This window comes from Phyllopteryx taeniolatus, chromosome 1, assembly GCF_024500385.1.
Source record: "Phyllopteryx taeniolatus isolate TA_2022b chromosome 1, UOR_Ptae_1.2, whole genome shotgun sequence".
Classification (NCBI taxonomy): Eukaryota; Metazoa; Chordata; class Actinopteri; order Syngnathiformes; family Syngnathidae; genus Phyllopteryx; species Phyllopteryx taeniolatus.
The window spans coordinates 25364089-25386207 of NC_084502.1; the positions used below are offsets into that span (position 1 = coordinate 25364089).

A 22119-nucleotide genomic window follows, 5' to 3' on the forward strand; every position below is an offset into this window, starting at 1 on the left:
ATTGTCACGTATCATCAAAGTTTATGGTAAGTACATATTTGTTGTTTGTATGTTTTACAAAAAAAAGGTTGTTCTATTATAAAATCAATGTATTTTCACACTTGTTTGACATTATTCCATGCATGAATTTGACTCCAAAAAACACTCCGCTACACTTCGCTTCTGTTGAAGGGAGAGTAATTTTATTTCATTTTATTTTCATTCAGCCATATTATGCAACAGTTCACTTTTTTCCCCCTCTCTTTTCTTTTCCTTTTGTTTTTACACTTGTGTAACAGTTATGAATGGTTGTTTATGTGGTAGGGACCATCTGCAAATGATATTAATCAGGAAGAAATTATGCTTTGGACCAATGTATCTCTGTGAGCGAATTTCCATCTGCAGTCCCTCATGCACAGAAATTACAGGAAAACAAACAATACATTGTTCAGTACAGGCAACAGTGCATAATTATATAAAGTAATGAATAAAAATAAGTAAAAAGTCAAATTAAGCCACACCACCCCAGCAGCATGTGCAGCTCTAATAAGCTGCACATACTTTATTTCTCTGTAAAGTTGTCAATGGGGTGGGGGGATTGGGCAATTTGTCCACTGCATGCGCCACATGGACAGATCTGACAAGTGCAATTCAGTGTGTGCTGATGAAGTGCTGCCTCCATGAGGGGAAATAGAATCCATGCTGTCTTCATGGGGGTTTGCATGTGTTTCGCAGTTCACAGCTTCTTTTTCTTGTTTGGGCCTCAATGTACAGGCACCCCTAGCACCGATCCTTGTTGCTAGTTCATCACTATTGGCCCAGCAGTTTGCACCTTCATACCAGTGCTGTTAAAGTAAACTGCCATAGACATGTTATCAAGACCGGGAACTATTTTAATTGGGAAAAAATACATAATACGTTTCATTTAAGACATTCCATGTAAAGTACAGTTAAGAAATGTTTTATAATGGCAGCAGTTTGACTTTGAAACATTTTTCTACTTACGTGGTCTGTTGTTGGAAGAATTGTTTGGAAACAGTAACAAATCAGAGGCAATAAGACACTTAACTGACCTTGTAAGGGAAATAAACCGGCACACAAGACTGTATTCTGATGAGTCATTCATATATCAAATCACAGTTGTAGGTTAACTAAATTCCCCGTTAGTGTGTTGCAACTTCCTTCTCTTACTCACAATGACTAGCTTTGGGGCTTTCTAATGGTGACACAGCCCAAAATGAAATGACAGACATTTGAGTGGCTGACAGGGTGTCGACTTGTCTGGAAAGCTTCCACAGACGGAGAATTGTTTGAGTAAGTTTAAATAACTATTGCATTTAAGTATTTTTATCTAGCTATCAATAATTCAATTGTAATATAATATATTTAATGTGCAAATGTTTGTTTGTTTATATGTGCCCTGCGATTGGCTGGCGACCAGTTCAGGGTGTATCCCGCCTCTCGCCCAGAGTCAGCTGGGATAGCCAGCGACCCTAGTGAGGATAAGCGTTTTGGAAAATGAATGAATTATGTTCATATAATGACATTTAAAATTATAAAATTAAAATGTTTGTATCACATGATTAGGTATTTAGGTGTTTCTATTTCTTTGAAGATAAATGTCTTGGCCAAAGTCTAAATTTGGGTTTGAAATTACTGTAGATTGCAGGATTAGGCAGGTTATATACCGGAGTGGTCGTAATCTGATCACAGGGCTTTATAATTTACACACATGCGCGCGCACACATTATCAACCTATGGTGAAGGGGGGGAAAAAGTTTACAATGTCAACATTTAAGAAGTCTAAACTGTTATGTAAAACTATTTCAATTTACTGTTTCAACTTAACTATTTAAACTATTCACAAAAAAATCAAAACTTTTTTTAATGGATAATGCACATAAAGTAATGTAAATCACATTGATCCATGAATATTTTAGAATACCAAACAAACGTAACAGCGGTGTGAGAGAAAACATATATTTGCAGTTGGCAGAAAAGTAGTTCCATGCAAATAACGCCTCCTTTCTCAATACATCCCTCAAGATTAATTTACCACAAATGGGTGTTTTTTTATTTATATGCCCCCCCGCCCCAACACACACACACACACACACACACGCACAAAACCCCTGCCGCCCACCTTTGACGATAGACCTGGGGCCCCCACAGGGCACCATTCAGGCCAGCAACGTAACTGACAACACAACATATGCTCAATTCATGCATGATTTAATGATTTGCTTCAAGGAAAAGCGTGAGATGCAATCAAGGCTTTTCCCTGTGCTTTCCTGTCTCTGTTCCTGCATGCGACGTAAAACAGAAAAGGCAGATAACAGTGTTAAGAGGAAGAAATGCTCCAAGCAGAACAATGCAACCCAGTGCCCTGAGTCTAGACTGCTTTTGTCATTATTGCCAAACGGGCCTTTGCGTTTGTCTTAGAGAGCAACAGATCTGAAAAATGAGGCTGTTTTGTTTGTGCAAGCCTCTGACATTAACAAATAGGGATCATGAAGATAGAACGGATGCTGGTTTCAGTCCTTGTGGTTCCTTGATGACCAACATGAAAAGTGCAAACATTTATGATAACAACCAATACTGAAGAAGTTGTGTTTTCATTACCACAGACTGCAGTTGTTTCATCTCATGTCACCTCGCTTTCAGTGTTTAAGCACGTTTTGGTATGTAAATTCTGCCGGAGTATGTTTACATTGGACTGTTTATGTATACACTAATGTTTGCACATTCAAGTTCTGTGAGGTGTGCTATTTACAGTGGCGGTCCTGGACCAAATGGTGCCCTGCGCGAGTAGTAAGGGATTTTCTACAATGACGGCAACCAAACCTAATTGATGGAGCAAAGTGGACATACAGTATGTAATACAGTTGGAGTGTGATTGTCTCCCATTACCCTAGCTAGATTGGACTAGCTTGTTGAAGAGAAACAAGCGCAGGGCTTCCACTATTTATCACAACTACTACATTGGTGAGTTGTATTTATTTGTTTCTATGCCAATCTGTGAAATTATTGCTTCATGTGAAAGTGGTCCGTGGCACTAATATTTTGGCAAGGGGTGATTTAGTGTTTAACCCGACATGTATTCGTCCGGAACATGGGAGGCCTGAACTGAGATTCGAACACTAAACCTCTCGACTTTCAGGCCGACATGCCAACCACTAACTCACCATACTATTATTTAAATTACATCCAGTGTTGAGGAGCAACTAATTACATGTAACAAGATTTCAGTAATGTAGCTACAGTTGCTTTTGGAAATTTCCATGATTTTATCCATCTGTAGCGTTTATTCGGGGACATCAAATTTGAGCTTAATTTAGAAGAAAACGATGAATTGGAAGCGGCGCCTGCGTCACTTCCGGGTTATCGTAATTTTAAATTACAGCGTTATAACTCAAGATCTTTGAAAGATATGAGGGCAACCACGTCATATTTTTAGTTTAACTTGAAGCGAAATGACGACAAACCTTTATAATCAGTCTCTGAACGGAAGGTGGCTACATTTTAGGAATTTTGAGTTCTAGACTTTCTAGAGGTTTTCGTTCCGAACCCAATCACACATATAATCAATGCCATCCATCCATCCATCCATTTTCTGAGCCGCTTCTCCTCACTCGGCTCGCGGGCATGCTGGAGCCTATCCCAGCTATCATCGGGCAGGAGGCGCGGTACACCCTGAACTGGTTGCCAGCAAATCGCAGGGCATATAATCAATGCAAGTGGTGTATTCTATAGAAAATGTAAAAATAAAAAGGGCTTTCTACAGGATAAAACACAGACAAACAGAAAACAAACAAGATATCTACGACCATTGGCAAAGAAAGGGATTTGTGACGTGAGATGAGCAGAATGGGCCTGTAGTGAATGCATATAGTTGAAGATATGCAATATGCACTAATCCCTACTTTTAGTAGACTGCAATGTTGGATTTACGTGTCTGGAACACGTTTGAGGCAGGCGAGTCAGGCTCCCGAGAGTTCGGCCGCCCCAGTCCGCACCGGGAACAGGTGGATTCAACGGGAGGGAGGAATGGAAAAACAGGAGCAGCAGGAGGCCAACGAGTTCTAAGGCAGGACGTCTCGGGTAACGTTCGGAGCGGGCGCGGTTCCGTTCACTCAGACTGAGTTCGGGCCCCCAAGCAGGGTGGCTCGAAGCGCTTGCAGGAAGCGGGATCGTCCAATGTGTCCTTCTACCTCGGGTGAGGTGGGCGTCCTGGCTGGCGTGGTCGTCGGCGAGTTGGTCGGCGTGACCAAAAAGACCTCTCCCAAAAACTTCTCAACTTCTCCCAGCTCCGGCCCCTTTTATGGCCAGAGCGGGTCAAACAGGGGGGGTTTACCCCCCGCACCCCCTCCTTTTCTACCACCTTCGCGAACACCGAGGGGCTGGACTGCCTTTTGGCGTTATTGTGGTTTAAAACCAGTGGAATAAAATATTAATTATTGGATTTAAGATAACGAGACCATTTTCCCACCCTGCATTGTTCCACGCTCATTCTCTTTCATACCTGTAATGAATGTTTAAAATGTTATGTGGTGTGGAGAACATCACTATTTTCATGTGACATTTGTGGTGTGGGGTGAGACATTCCATCTGGTTCAGTTAACAACAGATTTGACGTTAGACATTCAAGTTTGCAGCAATACAGTCACGAGTGGCGTTCATGTAAAGTTCTTAAGATATTGACTCCCAGTCGAGTCACAGACTGTCTTATGAATCCCCGTCTGTAGTGTCGTTCCGTCGCCCGTGGGTGTTGCTGTTGCCTGTTCCAACACCCAAGTGGCAGCTCTCAGCAGGTTGGAGGCGTCGCTGCGGGTCCAATCCTTCGACTGGCGGGGAGTTCGGGGGCGAACACAGCATCCGTGGGTCTCCCCTTTGAAGTCTCAGGCAGACGTGATTCACTTAGCGTCGGCATGGCAAAGCAAATGTCTGTGTCTTGTTGAAGATAGTTTATTGTGTTAATCTGTTTAGAGTCTGCATGTGACTCTGGAGTTACAGTCTACCTCGGCGGCGAGCGGCGGTAGTGCGAGGCTGGGGTGCCGGGTGGCATCTTTTGCGTGGCATGTCCGCTATACATCCATCCATTTTCTGAGCCACTTCTCCTCACTGGCCTATCCCAGCTGTCATCGGGCAGGAGGTGGGGTACACCCTGAACTGGTTGCCAGCCAATCGCAGGGCACATACAAACAAACAACCATTCGCACTCACATTCACACCTACGGGTGATTTAGAGTTGTCAATTAGCCTACCATGCATGTTCTTGGGATGTGGGAGGAAACCGGAGTGCCCCCAGAAAACCCACGCATGCATGGGGAGAACACGCAAACTCCACACAGGCGGGGCTTGGGATTGAACCCCGGTCCTCAGAACTGTGAGCCAGACGCTCTAACCAGTCGGCCACCATGCCACTCCATGATTTTAATTTTTTTTATATTTGAAAAATAGTCGCAGAAGCTTAGATTTTTTTCTTCATATCACTTCCTCCTTCTAAAGCCAACGCTTGTGATTGGCTCTCTCTAGTCATGTGCCATTCTGCTGTAGTCTCAAACAGTTTTTCCCCCCAAATATGACTTTGAAGCACCACCTTGTGCAATCTATCAGTTTGTCTGAAATTTTGAAAAGGTTAGACTCATAGTTACACTTCATCGATCCATCCATTTTCTGAGCCGCTTCTCCTCACTAGGGTCGCGGGCGTGCTGGAGCCTATCCCAGCTATCATCGGGCAGAAGGCGGGGTACACCCTGAACTGGTTGCCAGCCAATCGCAGGCCACATAGGAACAAACAACCATTCGCACTCACAGTCATGCCTACGGGCAATTTAGAGTCTCCAATGAATGCATGTTTTTGGGATGTGGGAGGAAACCGGAGTGCCCGGAGAAAACCCACGCAGGCACGGGGAGAACATGCAAACTCCACACAGGCGGGGCCGGGGATTGAACCCGGGTCCTCAGAACTGTGAGGCTGACGCTCTAACCAGTCGGCCACCGTGCCGCATAGTTACACTTATGAACATAAAATAACTGACTTTTGAATAATGTAATCTTAATAACTTTGGACTTTATGGGACATTCCCGTTCTGATCTATGGGTTTTAATCCAGTTTTAGAATAAACACCCAAGGGTCCAGTTGATGCATTCATTCAAAATTAAGAAAAGCCAGTGTAGAGATTTTAGAATTGGAGCAATATGTAATATATGGAGCAACTACATGCTGAATAAGCTGCAGCTGTTTAATGCTCTTTTGTCCAGTCAGAAGACCATTACGGTAGTCAAGTCAACTTGCGATAAAAGCATGGATGGGCTGAGAAAATTTGTCGAAATATAATTGGTTATATCACTTTGAGAAAGTAATTTAAATACCTACACTACTATTACATTTGCAACAGGGTAACTTGTAATTGTAACCGACTACATTTCCATTTTTATATCCCACCACAACGCTATATGGGGAACTAACTGATGTTGTTCATCTTTAGTCAGTAAAGGGTTAACCCTGAAGTGGAAGTCAGCTCCTTCCCTGTCTGTTCTCTCTCTCTCGCTCTCTCTCTCTCTCTCTCTCTCTCTCTCTCTCTCTCTCCCTCAGGATCCGTCTATTTCGGAGACAACGCTGCTCGTTGACTTTACGTCGTTTTGTCACTAAAATGTGCTGCCGTCGACTTGTTTGTGCGTTGTATTCGTTCGACAGCCAAATGCAGCTCACGTAGCGGCGCTCAGGAGCATTCGTAAGGAGGTGAGTGGACACAAAATAAAACAACAACACACCACTTTCTTTGGTCGTAGCTCACACGTTACCAAAAGTTAGATGACGACCCTTCTTTTTTTTTTCTGGAAAGTTTAGAACCGCGGGGTGTGTCGTTGCTCGGTGTGACATGTTTTTTTTTTTCATTAACCCTCAAATGTGCGTTAAATTGAGTTCCGCTGCTGTATGTGGCATTTTTACATCGATAATATGGGTTCAGCATTTGTGTTTAGTGTTGTTGTTGTTTTTCTCCTTGCCTTTGAGACAAAACTCACCCTTGCGCGCATTCTACTTCCCTGTCGATGGCACTCATGTTGCATTGCAACAAGGCTCCGAGACGGATAATAGGCGTGTCTAATGACGGAGACCACTTGACACAGCTTTCAACCTCATAATTTTGGTTCATACCACGCATTATTTAGTGCTCTCGTGTCTTGTGTGTTTTAGGAGCTATGAGCTGTCACTTGCAAAATTCACAATAAGCAACAGATAATGAACAATTCTTCAAAGAAACCGACCAAGTGCTTTCTTCAAGCTGTATTGCCACTCCGAGTTAAAGTTTACTATAAAACGAAGCGTTGAACGAAACCACATTAACTTTGCTGTCCGCTTGCCGAATGCTAAAGCACAATGCAAAATACCATAGACTTTGAAATCAAGCTGTAGCAACAAATGCAGACAGAGCAAACAAAAATACTCACAGGCATACTATATTCTTTATCCTCTGTGAAGGAATATTATTGCAGCCTAGCTGTTACAATCTTCTCTTTCATCATCAAATCTACTGTATGTATAGTATGTCTTTGTGTATTATACTGCCCTGTGGTGGCCAAGGTGCGCAGACACACCAGAAGCAGCACAAAGTTCTTTGAAATATTGTGATGCACAAACTGTTTAATTCTTTACATTCTATTTAAATACCTTATTACTAGGCCTGTCACTATTCTTATTATATTGACATATCGTTCAACAGAATAAAATGGACACGATATTTTTATCCAGACTCGATAAATTTTCATTGTTGTGGTGACCCGGAGCATGTCTCACACAGCAAGCTGACGATGAGTTGGACGGTTCCACAGCAGTGGACAGTAGATAATGGCTCTCCCTATGGTTGGCTGGAATCCCAAAGCTTTAGAAATGCCTTTTCTAACACTTTCCAGACTGATAGATGTCAATTACTTTATTTCGCATCTGTTCTGGATGGTGTCATTTTGTTGGCGCTTTTGTAGATCTTTGATTTTGTAGGGACAGATTCTGTTTAAGTGATTTCTTGATTGTTTGTGGAAACATGGCTTAACAGCAACGTTCCAGAAAGCATCATTCAGCTTGACCGGCTCGCATGCTACCGAACGGACAGATTTTTCGTGGGAGTTAAGACTTGCGGCGGGGTACTGTGTTTACATCAATGACGCCTGGTGCCATGACGCTATCTTGGTCAGTCAACACTGCCCACCCCTGCTGGAGTTTATGGCTCTGAAGTGCCGACCGTTTTATTTACAGAGGGAATTCACTGTCATACAGCTTGTTGCAATCTATATTCCTCCAAACTCCAGCAATAACAGGAGTGAGGCCCTAAATGAGCTATACCAACATATCAGTGAACAGCTGATGGCCCACCCAGATGCTTTCCTTATCCTAGCTGGGGACTTTAACAATGCTGAACAATGCTGTGTTTCCTAAACTCTACTCAAACATTGACTTCCCAACATGTGGAAATAACACTCTAGACAATGTTTTTAGCCCCCTGTGAGGGGCCTACAAGGCTCTTCCCCTCCCCCACCTTGGTGCCTCAGACCATCTCACTGTAATGCCAGCTTACAGACCTCTGTTTACAAAGTCTCCCAACCAGTTAGGAAACAGGTACGAGTATGGCCAGAAGGGTCCCTGAAGCACTTCAAAACTGTTTCGCCAGCACAGACTGGACCATATTCAAACAGGCTGCCACACACAACTCCATCACAGACCTTCAGGAGCACACAGAGACTGTTACTGCCTACTGTACATTAGAAAGTGTATGGATGACGTCACCACCAAGTCCATCATTGTCCGTGCTAATCAGAAGCCATGGCTGTCGGGGGAGGTCTAGAGACTACTGAAGGTCCACAACGCGGCTTTTAGATCTGGGGATGAGGAGGGCCTGAGGACAGCCAGGGCCAATCTGTCCCTGGACTCCAAGGACTCATATGTCAGACTGCTGTTCATAGACTTCAGGTCAGCACTCAATACCATCATCCCTCAACAACTGTTCTACAAATTGGTCCAGATGGGGCTCAACACTTCGATATGCAACTGGCTGCTGGACATTCTGACAGAGAGACCGCAGGCATCCAGCACCATCACTCTGAGCACGGGGGGCCCCTCAAGGTTGTCCCCTCCTCTTCACCCTGCTGACCTATGACCGCACACCGACATACAGCTCCAACCTCTTCATCAAGTTTGCAGACGGCACAACTGTGGTGGATGATATCACCAACGGGGACGAGACAGAGTACAGGAGTGAGGTGAGCCGCCTGGCCGGGTGGTGCACGGACAACAATCTCTCCCTAAATGTGGAAAAAAACAAGGAGATTGTTGTGGACTTCAGGAGAGCTCCCAGCATGCTCCCCTGAACATCAACGATGCTGTGGTGGAGAGAGTGCGCAGCACCAAGTTCCTGGGCGTGCACATCACCGATGGCCTCTCCTGGACCAGCAACACCTCATCACTGGTCAAGAAAGCTCACCAGCGTCTCTACTTCCTGCGCAAGCTGAGAAGATCCAGAGCACCGACCCCCATCATCTGCTCATTCTACAGAGGGACCATAGTGAGCATTCTGATCAACGGCATCATCACTGTGTGGTACGGAGTCTGCACCACATCCTGCCCCAAGACTCTCCACCGCTTAGTGATAGCAGCTGAGAAGAACATTGGAACCTCTCTTCCCTCCCTGCAGGACATTTACAGCACCCGACTCACCCGGAAAGGCCTCCGCATAGCGGGGCAGGCCACCCATCTATCAAACAGCCTCTTCAGTCTGCTTCCATCAGGGAGGAGACTGCGAAGTCTGTGGGCCAGGATGAGCCGACTCAAAGACAGTTTTATTCATCCAGGCTGTCAGGAATCTGAACTCTCTGCCCGGTCTACTTCTTCTGTCCTCTGCCCACCTGAACTCTGACGCAGCACAAACATGCACATGCATACACACTCAAACACACATCAATGCATACACACTCACACACACATCAATACACACAAACATACACACGCAAACATTCACACATCAGACTCAGGGTTGCACCAGCCACTTTAGCAGCATTGGGGTTTTGCCACCTCATTTATGTCTTATTTGCCTTGGTTCTCTGACCTTGACTATGTTGCACACGTCACCTGATGTTTGATATTTGCACATTCAATTCATACTTTTTATACTGTATAAACCATAGTTTTATTTAGCTTTTTATATTGATGTTATTATTTGTACTGTCTTTTGTAGCACTGCGGGCCCTTGAGTACCGTAATTTCAATCCTCTGTATGTGTTACGCATATTGAAGAATTGACAGTAAAAGCACCGTGAACTAAAGTCTAATTTTCAAGCCAGTACTTTTAAATGCACCATCTCTCTCTCTATCTATCTCCCCCCCACACTCGCTTGACCTAGGCGCTCTCTGCTTCTGTTGTGGAGCAAGGCTTTCACTTGGAAAGCCAAAAAGTCTCTTGCCACTGCCTGAACTATTTGTACAACTATATAATACAATAGTTTTTAATTGTACAATACAAACACAATAAACCATCGTGACATCGAAAAATCATACGAAATCATATATACAAGGACGAGAACAATAGAATGAACAGGCTATTTGGCTCGTGTTACAGTCACAGCGCCGGATAGTGCCGAAGACTGGAAGGCGCTGTATGCGAAAAGCCGAAAACCAAAGCCGAAAACCAACATTGAATGCCCGTGACTGTCAAGTATGGGGTTAGGTCGAAGGCGAGGAACGCAAGGCAAAAACATGGAGGACCCAAGTGTAGGGAAGCAGGGAGGCAAGGCAGGAGTCTCAAAAAAATATTTAAACTTCAAAAACAGCCAACAAGGAACGTGGATAAAGCAAAAATAAACAAAGTACCACAACCAAACCAAAGTAACAAAGAAACACTTAAATACCTAAAACTGGAAACAAACTATCACTGGTGAGTAGGACGTAGAACAGATAGGGACAATGACACCTGACATACTGCAAAGACAACGACAACGACAATGAACCGACAAGAACTGAAAGAAACCAGGGAACTAAACACAAACAGATTGACGAGACAACAGGGAACACCTGGACAAGACACGAGTTGCTGGAGAGAGCTGATTGGTCGACACAAGGCAGACAAGAACAGGTGGACACAACAACCAAATGAGCACACGACAAACATGGAACACAGGAAAACATTGAACAAAACTAAACACAACACAGACCATGACAGTGACCTTCGATCCCTCAGGCGGCACTGCATCAAAAACCGACATCAATGTGTAAAGGATATCACCACATGGGCTCAGGAACACTTCAGAAAACCAATGTCTGTAAATACAGTTCGGCGCTACATCCGTGAGTGCAACTTGAAACTCTACTATGCAAAGCAAAAGCCATTCATCAACAACACCCAGAAACGCCGCCGGCTTCTCTGGGCCCAAGCTCATCTAAGATGGACCGATGCAAAGTGGCAAAGTGTTCTGTGGTCCGACGAGTCCGCATTTCAAATTGTTTTTGGAAAGTGTGGACGTCGTGTCCTCCGGGCCAAAGAGGAAAAGAACCATCCGGACTGTTATGGACGCAAAGTTCAAAAGCCAGCATCTGTGATGGTATGGGGCTGTGTTAGTGCAATTGGCATGGGTAACTTACACAACTGTGAAGGCACCATTAATGCTGAAAGGTACATACAGGTTTTGGAGAAACCTATGCTGCCATCCAAGCGACATCTTTTTCATGGACGCCGCTGCTTATTTCAGCAAGACAATGCCAAACCACATTCTGTACGTGTTACAACAGCGTGGCTTCGTAGTAAAAAGAGTGCGGGTACTAGACTGGCGTGCCTGCAGTCCATACCTGTCTCCCATTGAAAATGTGTGGCGCATTATGAAGCGTAAAATACGACAATGGAGACTCCGGACTGTTGAACAGCTGAAGAATGGGAAAGAATTCCACCTAGAAAGCTTCAACAATTAGTGTCCTCAGTTCCCAAACGTTTATTGAACATTGTTAAAAGAAAAGGTGATGTAACACAGTGGTAAACATGACCCTGTCCCAGCTAAGTTCATTATTATTTGCTAAAAACAATCAAGTTTATCAGTTTGAACATTAAATATCTTGTCTTTGTAGTGTATTCAATTAAATATAGGTCGAACATGATTTGCAAATCATTCTGTTTTTATTTATGTTTAACACAACGTCCCAACTTCATTGGAACCGGTAGGCGGCATGGTGGCCGACTGGTTAGCACATCCGCCCTGGGTCCCTCGGTGTGGGACGTGTCCCGTCCACCTGCCTTCTCTTGGGTGGAGTCCTGTGCCCGATCCCGCCCCTCGATTAATTGGGTGGGGTCCTCAGGACACTTCTGTCAGTCTTTGTGCATGTGAAACGGTGTCAATTCACTTGCATTTGTCCGCAGGCACACACCCCTGGGACTCTTTCACTGGGTGTGGGGCCACTCATGAATATGCGAATTGCTTGGATATCCCCTCACTCACACTCTTGTCCTACAGACTTTTATAATTTACATAGTCAATCCCACCACACTTCAGTTGTACAGCCGGGTTCACAACCCTTGTCCTGCATGCTTCTTCTCCTGTCCTTGTCCTGTCCTATCTTGTCCTGTCCTTCCTTCACAGGGTGTACCACTACACTCCCATACAACACTCATATCTAATGTTTCATTGTTGTAGATCTGTAATGATTTACTTTTCTCATCCTGTTTACAATTAGTGCTTTGTCTTTTGTATTCGTTTCTCTCTGCGCTCTAGGAACTATGTTCTGTTCATCTGATCAACTCTGATTCTCAATAAACATCAAATATAATACTAAGAAACCACAGCTGCAACTCCACTGTGACACCGTAAAACTGTTCAGACATTCTGTTTGATCTAACAGCTGAACAAGACAAAATAAATAAATGAATTAAAAAACAAACAAACAGAAAAAACAGTACATTCGGTTCAGTAGTACTTTCAGCTCGTCCCTCCGCCGCCTGCGTGGTGCTGCCTGATGCTGGCTGCTCATTGGTCATTCGCTGGACTGACAATGGTGGCGAATCGCAAATCACATGGAACTGTTGCGGCATAAAAAGGATACAGATCCTCCATTTCGCTTGACCGAACAAGTTTGAACAGGATAAAAAAAAAAAAAAAGTTTCCATGTTTTTAACCGCTATAACCAGAACATCACATGCCCAAACCCAGAAAACAGGTTGGTGGATTTCCTGTGTATGCTGCAATAACTAGCATAACAAAGGGTTGATGAGATGATGGTTTGAACCAGAACTTGCTTCTTTTTTTTTTCTCTATGGCTTGTGTCATTGGACAAAAAAATATATCATTTAGACACAAATTCAGCCTAAACATGAGTTATTGTAATCTGTGGTAGCTCTTGAAGACATCTTGTGTCAAACAAAAGACATTGTGGCTATTTAAGTTCCTACATGCTATAGAACTTTGCCATTTACCCACGCCAAAAGGAAGTGTTTTATTCGGTTTTGCTGAATGTGAAAGTTGGTTGCACATCCTGAATACCCTGTTGAACACAACATGTAAAAGTCACAGTGCAGGGTGGAAAAAGTAGGTGAAGCTTTGGATTTAATAACTGATGGAGCTGCCTTTTGATAGCAATAACTATTCCTCTTTATAAAACTATAAAGTCATTACCTAGTCATTAGCCGAGGGGTTCACATAGAGTACTTTTTCCCTGCGCTGGGAATGTTTACATGGTGAGTCCAAAGAACATGAAAACTTAATTATGCGTGTGGTATTAGGTTAAAAACACTTTTTGTCTAATTTTGATACTTAATTGAAGATAAACTTTTTTTATGACCACGTTATGCAAAAAAATATGTTTATTCCAAACGGTTCACATAGTTTTTGTTGCAACTGTTTTTTCACAATTCAAAACAGTTGCCAGGTGTCTTAATAGATCTCTAACATTCTTGGGTGGATAATACACAAAGGATAAAGAAGTACAGCACTCTTAACATCTACTGGTTACACTCTGGTTGAAGCTACTCCATTTTGGCAGAGGTTGGGGGTCAGTTTTGTCTCATGCCAATTAGCATCTGCTGACCTCACTCCTCTGTACTACTGCAAATGCTGAGTAGTGCTTTCGTTATAAGAACTCGTGCAATATGACTATACGAGAAGCGCTTGTTCTCAAGCAGCGCAGTCTGATGAGAAAAGCAAAGAGCGTCATTTGTATTTTCACTCGTGGAGGTAGCACTTCTTCAACAAGCTGAATAACACTTGTCAATTAAATCTGTGCATTTGGTACATGCAGCGGGAAAATCACCAAACACAAACACCCTCCCACCCCCACGTCGACAACTTCGCCAAACTTTCCGGTGTGTGCCAGTTATCAGAAAATAACCCTGATAACACTGTTTGCTACGTTTTGGATTTAACATGGTAGTGCTTCCATGTAGTCTGGCGGCCGGACTTCAGCCATTGCATGAAAATGGTGGATCTTCGCCCAACCTAGCTGCCAGTACATGGGCAGAGAAACTCAGTGTTTGGGTGGTGATATGTAAATTAGTCACACTGTTTTGTCACAATCCGGCAAAATTCATAACGGCTCCATCACAGACACATTTTCAGAAATAAATGGTCAATAAAGAAAAGAAAATAATTACGTTGTTTAATTTCACACTTGATGGGTGGGCAGGTACATCAGAGACCCAAATATTTGTCGACAATTAAAAATTACATTTTCCTTGATATGTCCCCCTTAAAAGGTGTTTATTGTTAAGCCATGCATGTGTCCGCCTAGTCATTTCATCAAGAAACAGAAATTGTAGTGATGTGCTTTAATTCTTTTGTTAAGGTTGGCACAAAGCCCCAGCCATGACCATGGATGAGGTGGGATTTATGACCTATACTTCAAGCAGCAGCAGCCAAAGGGGGATCAAGTTCTTTTGGTAAGATTTGATTGTGTCTGTTTGGCCGTATGTCTTTGGTATACATACATTTAGGTCTGTGGCGTGCCTGCCCAATTGTGAAATGACACAACCAACAGTCCCTGCCAAGACCCTGGATAGAAAAAGTCATATTCAAAATGGATGGTTATATCCATCCATCCATCCATTTTCTGCACCGCTTATCCTCACAAGGGTCGCGGGAACGCTGGAGCCTATCCCAGCTATCTTCGGGCAGGAGGCGGGGTACACCCTGAACTGGTTGCCAGCCACAGGGCACAGAGAAACAAACAACCATTCGACCTCACATTCACACCTATGGGCAATTTAGAGTCCTCAATTAACCTACCATGCATGTTTTTGGGATGTGGAAGGAAACCAGAGTGCCCTGAGAAAACCCAGGCAGGCACGGGGAGAACATGCAAACTCCACACAGGCAGGGCCGGGATTTGAACCCCGGTCCTCAGAACTGTGAGGCAGATGTGCTAACCAATCGTCCACTGTTTCACCTGGATGGATACAGTTTTGCAAATTGTATAGATGTTATAGTCTGTCCTTTGTGTTTCTTTTTACAGTCGCTGCGGCTGCTCATATTTAGCTTCTATCATCACTGTGGAAAATAAGTGACTTACCCGTAAATCTTTGACTATTCAATACAACCTTTGCATAGACGTGGAAGTGGCATTGTATGTCACTTTTTTTTGTTGCTTCTTCCTCTTAAAACTGGGCTTAAATTCCGATGAAGTGCAAGACTGAGTGGGGGGCGACTTTTTTCCCTCATTGTTTCATACATGACATTGATGTTTTGACCAATCAGAGCCTCACCTCAGTTTATATTTGTTTCCCCTATTTTAGTATACTCGCTGTAACTCACCTGTAAGCATTTTTCAAAGAAATCTTAACTACTTTGTGTGTTTCTCTCTGTAGTTTCTGACCTCTTTGCACTTGACCAACTGACTGAGTTGGAGTCCCTGTCAAGATGCATTCCAGTGTGGATGGACAATCCCGCCTCCACAGCAGAGGACACACAAATGACAATAACAACAACAACAGCAGCAGCATCAACGAGAGCACTAGAAATTCTGGTTCCCAGTATGCACTCTGCGCTCTGGGTGTTGGACTTGTGGCCCTCGGCATTGTCATGATTGTATGGAGCGTGGTGCCTGCAGCCCCGACTGGTAACAACAGCAACAATAGTGCAGGTGGAGAAGGTGATTCTTCGGGAAACAGGAAAAGTAAAGCTTCCTCTGTGGCCTTTGTCCTGGTGGGCTCGGGGGTGGTCATGCTGCTGCTGTCCTTGTGTCTGGGAATGAGGAACAAGCAGCGGGAGCAGCGGAGGCTCCAGGAGGCCCAGAATCACAGAGGTGTGACAGCCAGGGAGAATGGGGATGTAGAAATGTAAGTAAAATCTGGTTCTGTTTTTATAAAGACATCGAAATACAGTGTTAAGATACAAGTCTAATTCAGTGGTGATGAAGTGCTGCCCTCATGAGTGAAAATACAGTTAATGCTTTTAGCGTCTTTATGGGTACCTGTTTTTTCCTTCAGATTCTGGTTTGCCCCTCTCACAAGTAGTATCCACTTGCCTTGTCTCTTCCCCCAGTCGTCATGGTAATCAAAGCCTTCTTTGATCTTGTTGGCACACCCTGCATTAGTGGGATCAGGGTGTGCATTGACTCATTTGCATGTGACAGGACCCCCTCCTCAAAACAGATTGATTTCATAAAGGCGACTTTTCCCTGAGAAATCCGACGTGCTTGGTTACAAAAGAAACAATATTTTTCTGTTTGAAAATGCACAAAATCATCTGACACCTTGGAAGAAAATCAGTGTCACTTGTCTCTTCTCTTCCTCTGATTGTTTTTGTCACAATCGTGTGTACACAACTTCAAATCCCAAAGCAGAGTCAACACAACTTTTGAGCAGATAATTTAACCAAGGGTGCACGATAACATGAGTAAAAATAATAACTTAAACGAAAAACTATGTCAGGAAAAGGCTGAAGCGAGTAGACTAAAATAGGGAATAGCGATGGAAGCTAGTCGCCGAAAAAAACTAAAGGGAAAAATACTAAAGGGAAAAATACTAAACAACGATATAACCGAATAAACAGAAGCAAAGCAATAACGGAACAAAAATACTCCGCAGTATAGTGGATACACAAAATACTAATAGCGCAAAAAGAAGAAACCCTCACGACACAAGTGGGAAACAAGAGTAACCAAAGGAACAATCTCCAAACTACACACAAGTGGGAAACGAGCAAACAAAGGAACAGTCTCCAAACTACACAAGCTTAAAAAACTGAACAGAAAACAAACACACAAACAAAGAACCTAATCTACGCAAGAATAAAGCACAAAGTAAGAATAGGAAAACTGGAATTACTTATGTGGAACGAAAACATGGCAAACAAAAACACATGATTGATACGGGAAAATTTCAGACAGTAAACAATATTCTGGCAACTAGCTACCATCAAGCCAGTGCTTAAGAACCTAACTAATCATGATGCCAAGCAGGTGTGCGGCCTGACCCAGGAAGTGGAAAAAAACAGTGACGGTCAGTGACAGAACACAGGATCATGGCAATTTTCCAACTCTTTCTGGTACATCACCGCCCCATTGCAATGGCTTACCGTATTTTCACGACCATAAGGCGCACTGCATTAAAAGGCGCAGTCTCAGTCTATTTCTGTATTTAACACATAGATAAGGCGCACCGTATTATTGGGCGCAGGCATGGTAAAACATACGCTATCTTAAAACATACAGTAGCATGCATGCACGCTAAAGCAATGTTTTTAAAAAGGCAGCGGGAGCAAAACTGAGTTCGGTTGTACTTTATTGAAGTATTTAACAATGTACTCACATTGTTTTTTTTTATCAATCCTCATCCACAAATCCATCAAAGTCCTCATCTGTATCTGAAATGAACAGCTGGGCAAGTTCTCCATCAAACACGCCAGGTTCCCTCTCGTCATTGTCAGTCAGTCTCGTTGCCGTGCGGCTCCTCAGAAATGATGCTGGCTTTTACGAAAGCTCGAACAACAGTGCAAGCAGACACGTTAGCCCAAGCAGACACGTTAGCCCAAGCAGACACAATCCATTCACAAATTGTGGCGTAACTCGCCCGGCGCTGCCTCCTCGTCTTAGTAAAGCTGTGTTCGCCATCCGTCATCCATGGCTCCCACGCCGCTCACTTCACTTTGAACGGCCTGTTTACACGGATGTCTAGCGGTTCGTCAAGCCTATCAATTTTCTGATAAACCCTGATCTATAAAGAAGAAGTGAAACGTGTGTTGTAATTGATGAAATTGATGAAAGCATGTCGCGGAAATATTATTAAGACCCTTGGGTTTTAAATTGTGAAAATGCATGAGCTCTCCTTATGATGTGATCAATCCTTACGTACTGTAAGTTAATGATAAAGCCCTTGTTACATTCCACTTGGTTTTTGTGGTGTTCACGGCCAGGCAGGGCACATGACAGTGCAAGGACAACGGCGGCGCAGCGCAAGCTGGTCCATATTTGGCACTGGTTGCTAAGCTACCAAACAGGTAGTAGTAGCTTGGTGCCTTTTCTTCCTCACTAATTTAGATGTAAAGTAGTTACAACAACGGAGAGCCCTGGCCGGGTCAAGAGGAGGAGAAGGTGATACAAGTAAAGCGTGTGTGGCTATGCTATATTTTATTTTAAGCTAACATTTATATTGCTAAAACTTATAAAATGACAGATTTCTACCACTTTAAACCAACCTGGTAAATTCTACACGGTGAACATCTCTGGCCACCGCTGTGCCTTGTTTACCACATCACACAGTATGTCGTTTGTCCTGTGTTCCAAAGCTTAGGACACTGCATTTATTATTATTTCCATATTCATCTCCATTTACTATACAACTCCACGACTTTGTCTTGCTGTTGTCATTCTGAAATCACTCCGCTACCACCTTTCCTGTTAAACGTGCTTTGTCGTCAAGTTTGAATTGAATTGAATTGTCTTTTTGTAATTGGCATGCATTTTCCATCGTGGCAGCACATACACAATGAATGGGTTTGTCAACGGTGAACTGTGCAGTGTTGTGTGCTTTAACACAATGACACTATGTAAATAGTAACCTAAACGACTTGAAATAATCCAGAAAGTCAGGGCATTGGCTCGTACAGTGTTGGAGCATGATGTGATAGTTTATGTATGTGTTGAAACCTGAATAAGTACAGAGGAGAGTGAACCATGATGGGAACAGGAGGAGGGAGAGGTAATCAACCTGAAACCTGGTACAGTATAACTTGCCCAGGTTGGAGTGTAAAGATAAAGATAAACTTGCTGATCAAGGACATCATTGTCTTTTTTTTTTTCTCATTGTCCACTTGCTTTGGACCCAAGTGAGGCAGTGCCCCACCAGAGACAGCAGATGAAGCTGCTGCGACTCTTTGTAATGCGCATTACCTCCAGGACTGGAATGAAGCAATCTTGTCCAGTATATCATGAATTGTGAATGTAACAAGGCCAGACAAATCATTGGGCGAGTCTAGTTTGTCTTGACGTTGGCTTTTTGCATCTAAATCAGTAAATGCAGCACACTGATGACAGAGCTTAAAATGTGATCTGCGAACATATTGATTTGTTTCCCTCACCTTTCTAGCTAATTACAATGATCAGTTGTGCCATTTATCTCTGCTTATTTCTATTTCCTGTGTGCAGTGTCGAGCAAGACACCCAGCGCTATGATGTGCCCACCTATGAGGAGGCAGTGGGGAGTGGGCAGTACCCTGTCCGTCAGAGCAACCTTCAGCCCAGCTCCTCCCAGCTCCCCGCATATGACGACTTGGTCCAAGTTGATGGGATGCAGTATGAACTTGAAGGTTCAGACGTTACGGATCCTGGATCTCAACCTGGCCTCGCCACGAGCGCCACGACTGTTGCTGCTTCCGCATCAAATCGAAAACCTGGTAAAAGTGCCCGCAAGCTCCTTCCCATCAAAATCCGCAGGATCAAGTCGGAGAAAGTATCCAATTCTCAACCGGCAGCTGGAGTCAGTATTGAACCTCTCACCCCACCACCACAGTATGAGGACAAGGTGCCCCCCCTTTGATGATGACTTTCAAACCTGCAAAGTTCCTAGAATCTTCCATCAGAACCGATCAGGACTTGCCTTGATGAACTCATGCAATACAGTCCCCATAGCATTTTCTTGTCAGTTATGGTATCAAATTCATGTTATGCTCTATCATTCCAAAGAACTATGACTTTTACATGGAAAATATGCAGTCCTTCAACTTTTAAGCATATGAGACTGAGGTGGACAAGTACGCACCAAATATAGTTTTCCGTCATGCCAATGTAGATTCATTTGATGGGAGAGATGATGAGGCTTCAATGGCGGTTATTTGTGTGCACATGAGGACCAGGAGCAGTTGTTCAAGGCACTCTCACTGACTTCAGCCAGTAGAGTGGACGACATTGAGCCCTGCAGGCTTGACCCCATCTACCACAATTGTTAACACCAACACCCACACCCTGAGTGGCTGTGATATCAGCGCTTTTAGAGCTTTGCAACAAAGACAAAACACCTTTGATAAGTGTTGGCTTCTGTTCAAGCAGCATTTTACTGTATCTCCCACATCCTTTTATTACTTAAGACCAACATGCCTCTGAATGTGTAACCTCTGGAACGGAATTCAGGAGGAAATTGTACTAAAATTAGCAACAGTATTAGACTGGAACTGTAGTTTTTCAGCAACGTGAATATAAATCACTGCACCAGTGTGACCCACAATACTACATTCAAACATGAGGACGCGCATTCCCACATTACACTCCATTAATATGACAGGCATTAGCTTTTTATGTTAGCTATACTATCATAACAATTGCACGATTCCCGGTGGGATACATTGTGGTCATTCGTGACAGTGCCTTTCTGCTTTTTGTAACACTTAACAATGGAGGGGACAAAAAAAACAAAAAAAAATTCCTGTAACGCTGAATATTATACTCAACATATAGTACAGCATTTTTATATATAAAATGTGACTGCATTTCCTTGCAGTCTCCTTTGTTGGCATTTATAGACTAAAATTCCCTTGAACCACATACACACACTTAAGTGCTGAAATGAAAATGCATTTTATACATTTTATATTTTTAGGATTTGACAATGTTGGGAATGCTTTTTTGCCGTGTTTAAAGATACACGATGAGCCTACAGTTAATGTGTTAATGTAATTAAAAATAGTTAACTTCGTACAAACACATTTTTACCCCATGTATACATATTGTCTATGCCCCCACTTTGCAGTTTGACTGCCCCTACCTCACTAGTTACTACGACCGAACTGACTTCTGCTGTCCCCAATTCACTTATTCTCTTGACAACATCCTGTAGGGAATGAGGTCAACAAGGGAACAATAGAAGCTCCTGAAAAGCCAAGCCAAGGGCCTTCACGTGGTCGTCATGGAAATAGCAGTCGAGCTACTAAAGAAGCAGCATAGACTCAACTCCACTGAGGCTTTTATTTATTTTTTATTTTTTTTGCTCTTATTCAAGAGGACCAACAGAGAGTCTCTTTGAGTGTGCAGCTGCACTGTTCTCAGAGCAAGTCTTGCTCATCAACCACAGCTTGACTCACAGCCCTGTTTTCACCTCTGAGTATGCTGGCAATGAGCCACACACCACAAGGCTCTATTCAGGGGCAAATGTTTCCATTAGCATACACTCTTCATCAATACCTGCCAAATGTCAGATGAGAATAACGCACATGGGAATACATGGAGTGAACATTGCAAGTGTCCCTTTGCCTTGTGTTTGAATGGAGTCAAGTGGTTTAGTTAACAGGAAAAGAACAATAAATTATATATCACAAGCAGTTGTTTGAAGCAACAAAAGTCATCTAGTCACTAACATTTCCAGGCATAACCTTTCTCTTTTCTATTAATTTTTTTCTGGTCATGGAGTACCTCCTTTGCTTGTAAGATTTTATCTTCCACAAATGCATGATTTCATTATGCTAGTAATAATATTTCTCCCTGACCAGTGAAAATTGTAGGAAAAGTTATGTTTTTTTCCATTGCGTGAACACGTGTACGCTGTTAGTTGAATATTTTTTTTATGTATTGTGAAAATATGTTGGTAAAAATGCCTCTTGACCCCTGTGAACTGAAAGCAAATTCATTTTGAGAGTATTATGTGGGAATAAAAAGAGTGACCCATTTATTTTTATTCTTACTAAGTTTCA

The 22119-nt window shown here is 43.2% G+C and overlaps 1 protein-coding gene across 1 annotated transcript; it reads left to right on the top strand.

Moving 5' to 3' along the window:
* Nucleotides 1-1241: 1241 nt before the first annotated feature.
* tmem51a (transmembrane protein 51a) lies at nt 1242-22095 on the top strand. Its single transcript, XM_061783344.1, has 5 exons — nt 1242-1293; nt 6578-6724; nt 14789-14882; nt 15807-16277; nt 19586-22095. The coding sequence occupies exons 4-5, from the start codon at nt 15859-15861 to the stop codon at nt 19974-19976; spliced, it is 810 nt and encodes a 269-aa protein (XP_061639328.1). The 5' UTR covers nt 1242-1293; nt 6578-6724; nt 14789-14882; nt 15807-15858; the 3' UTR covers nt 19977-22095.
* Nucleotides 22096-22119: the final 24 nt, after the last annotated feature.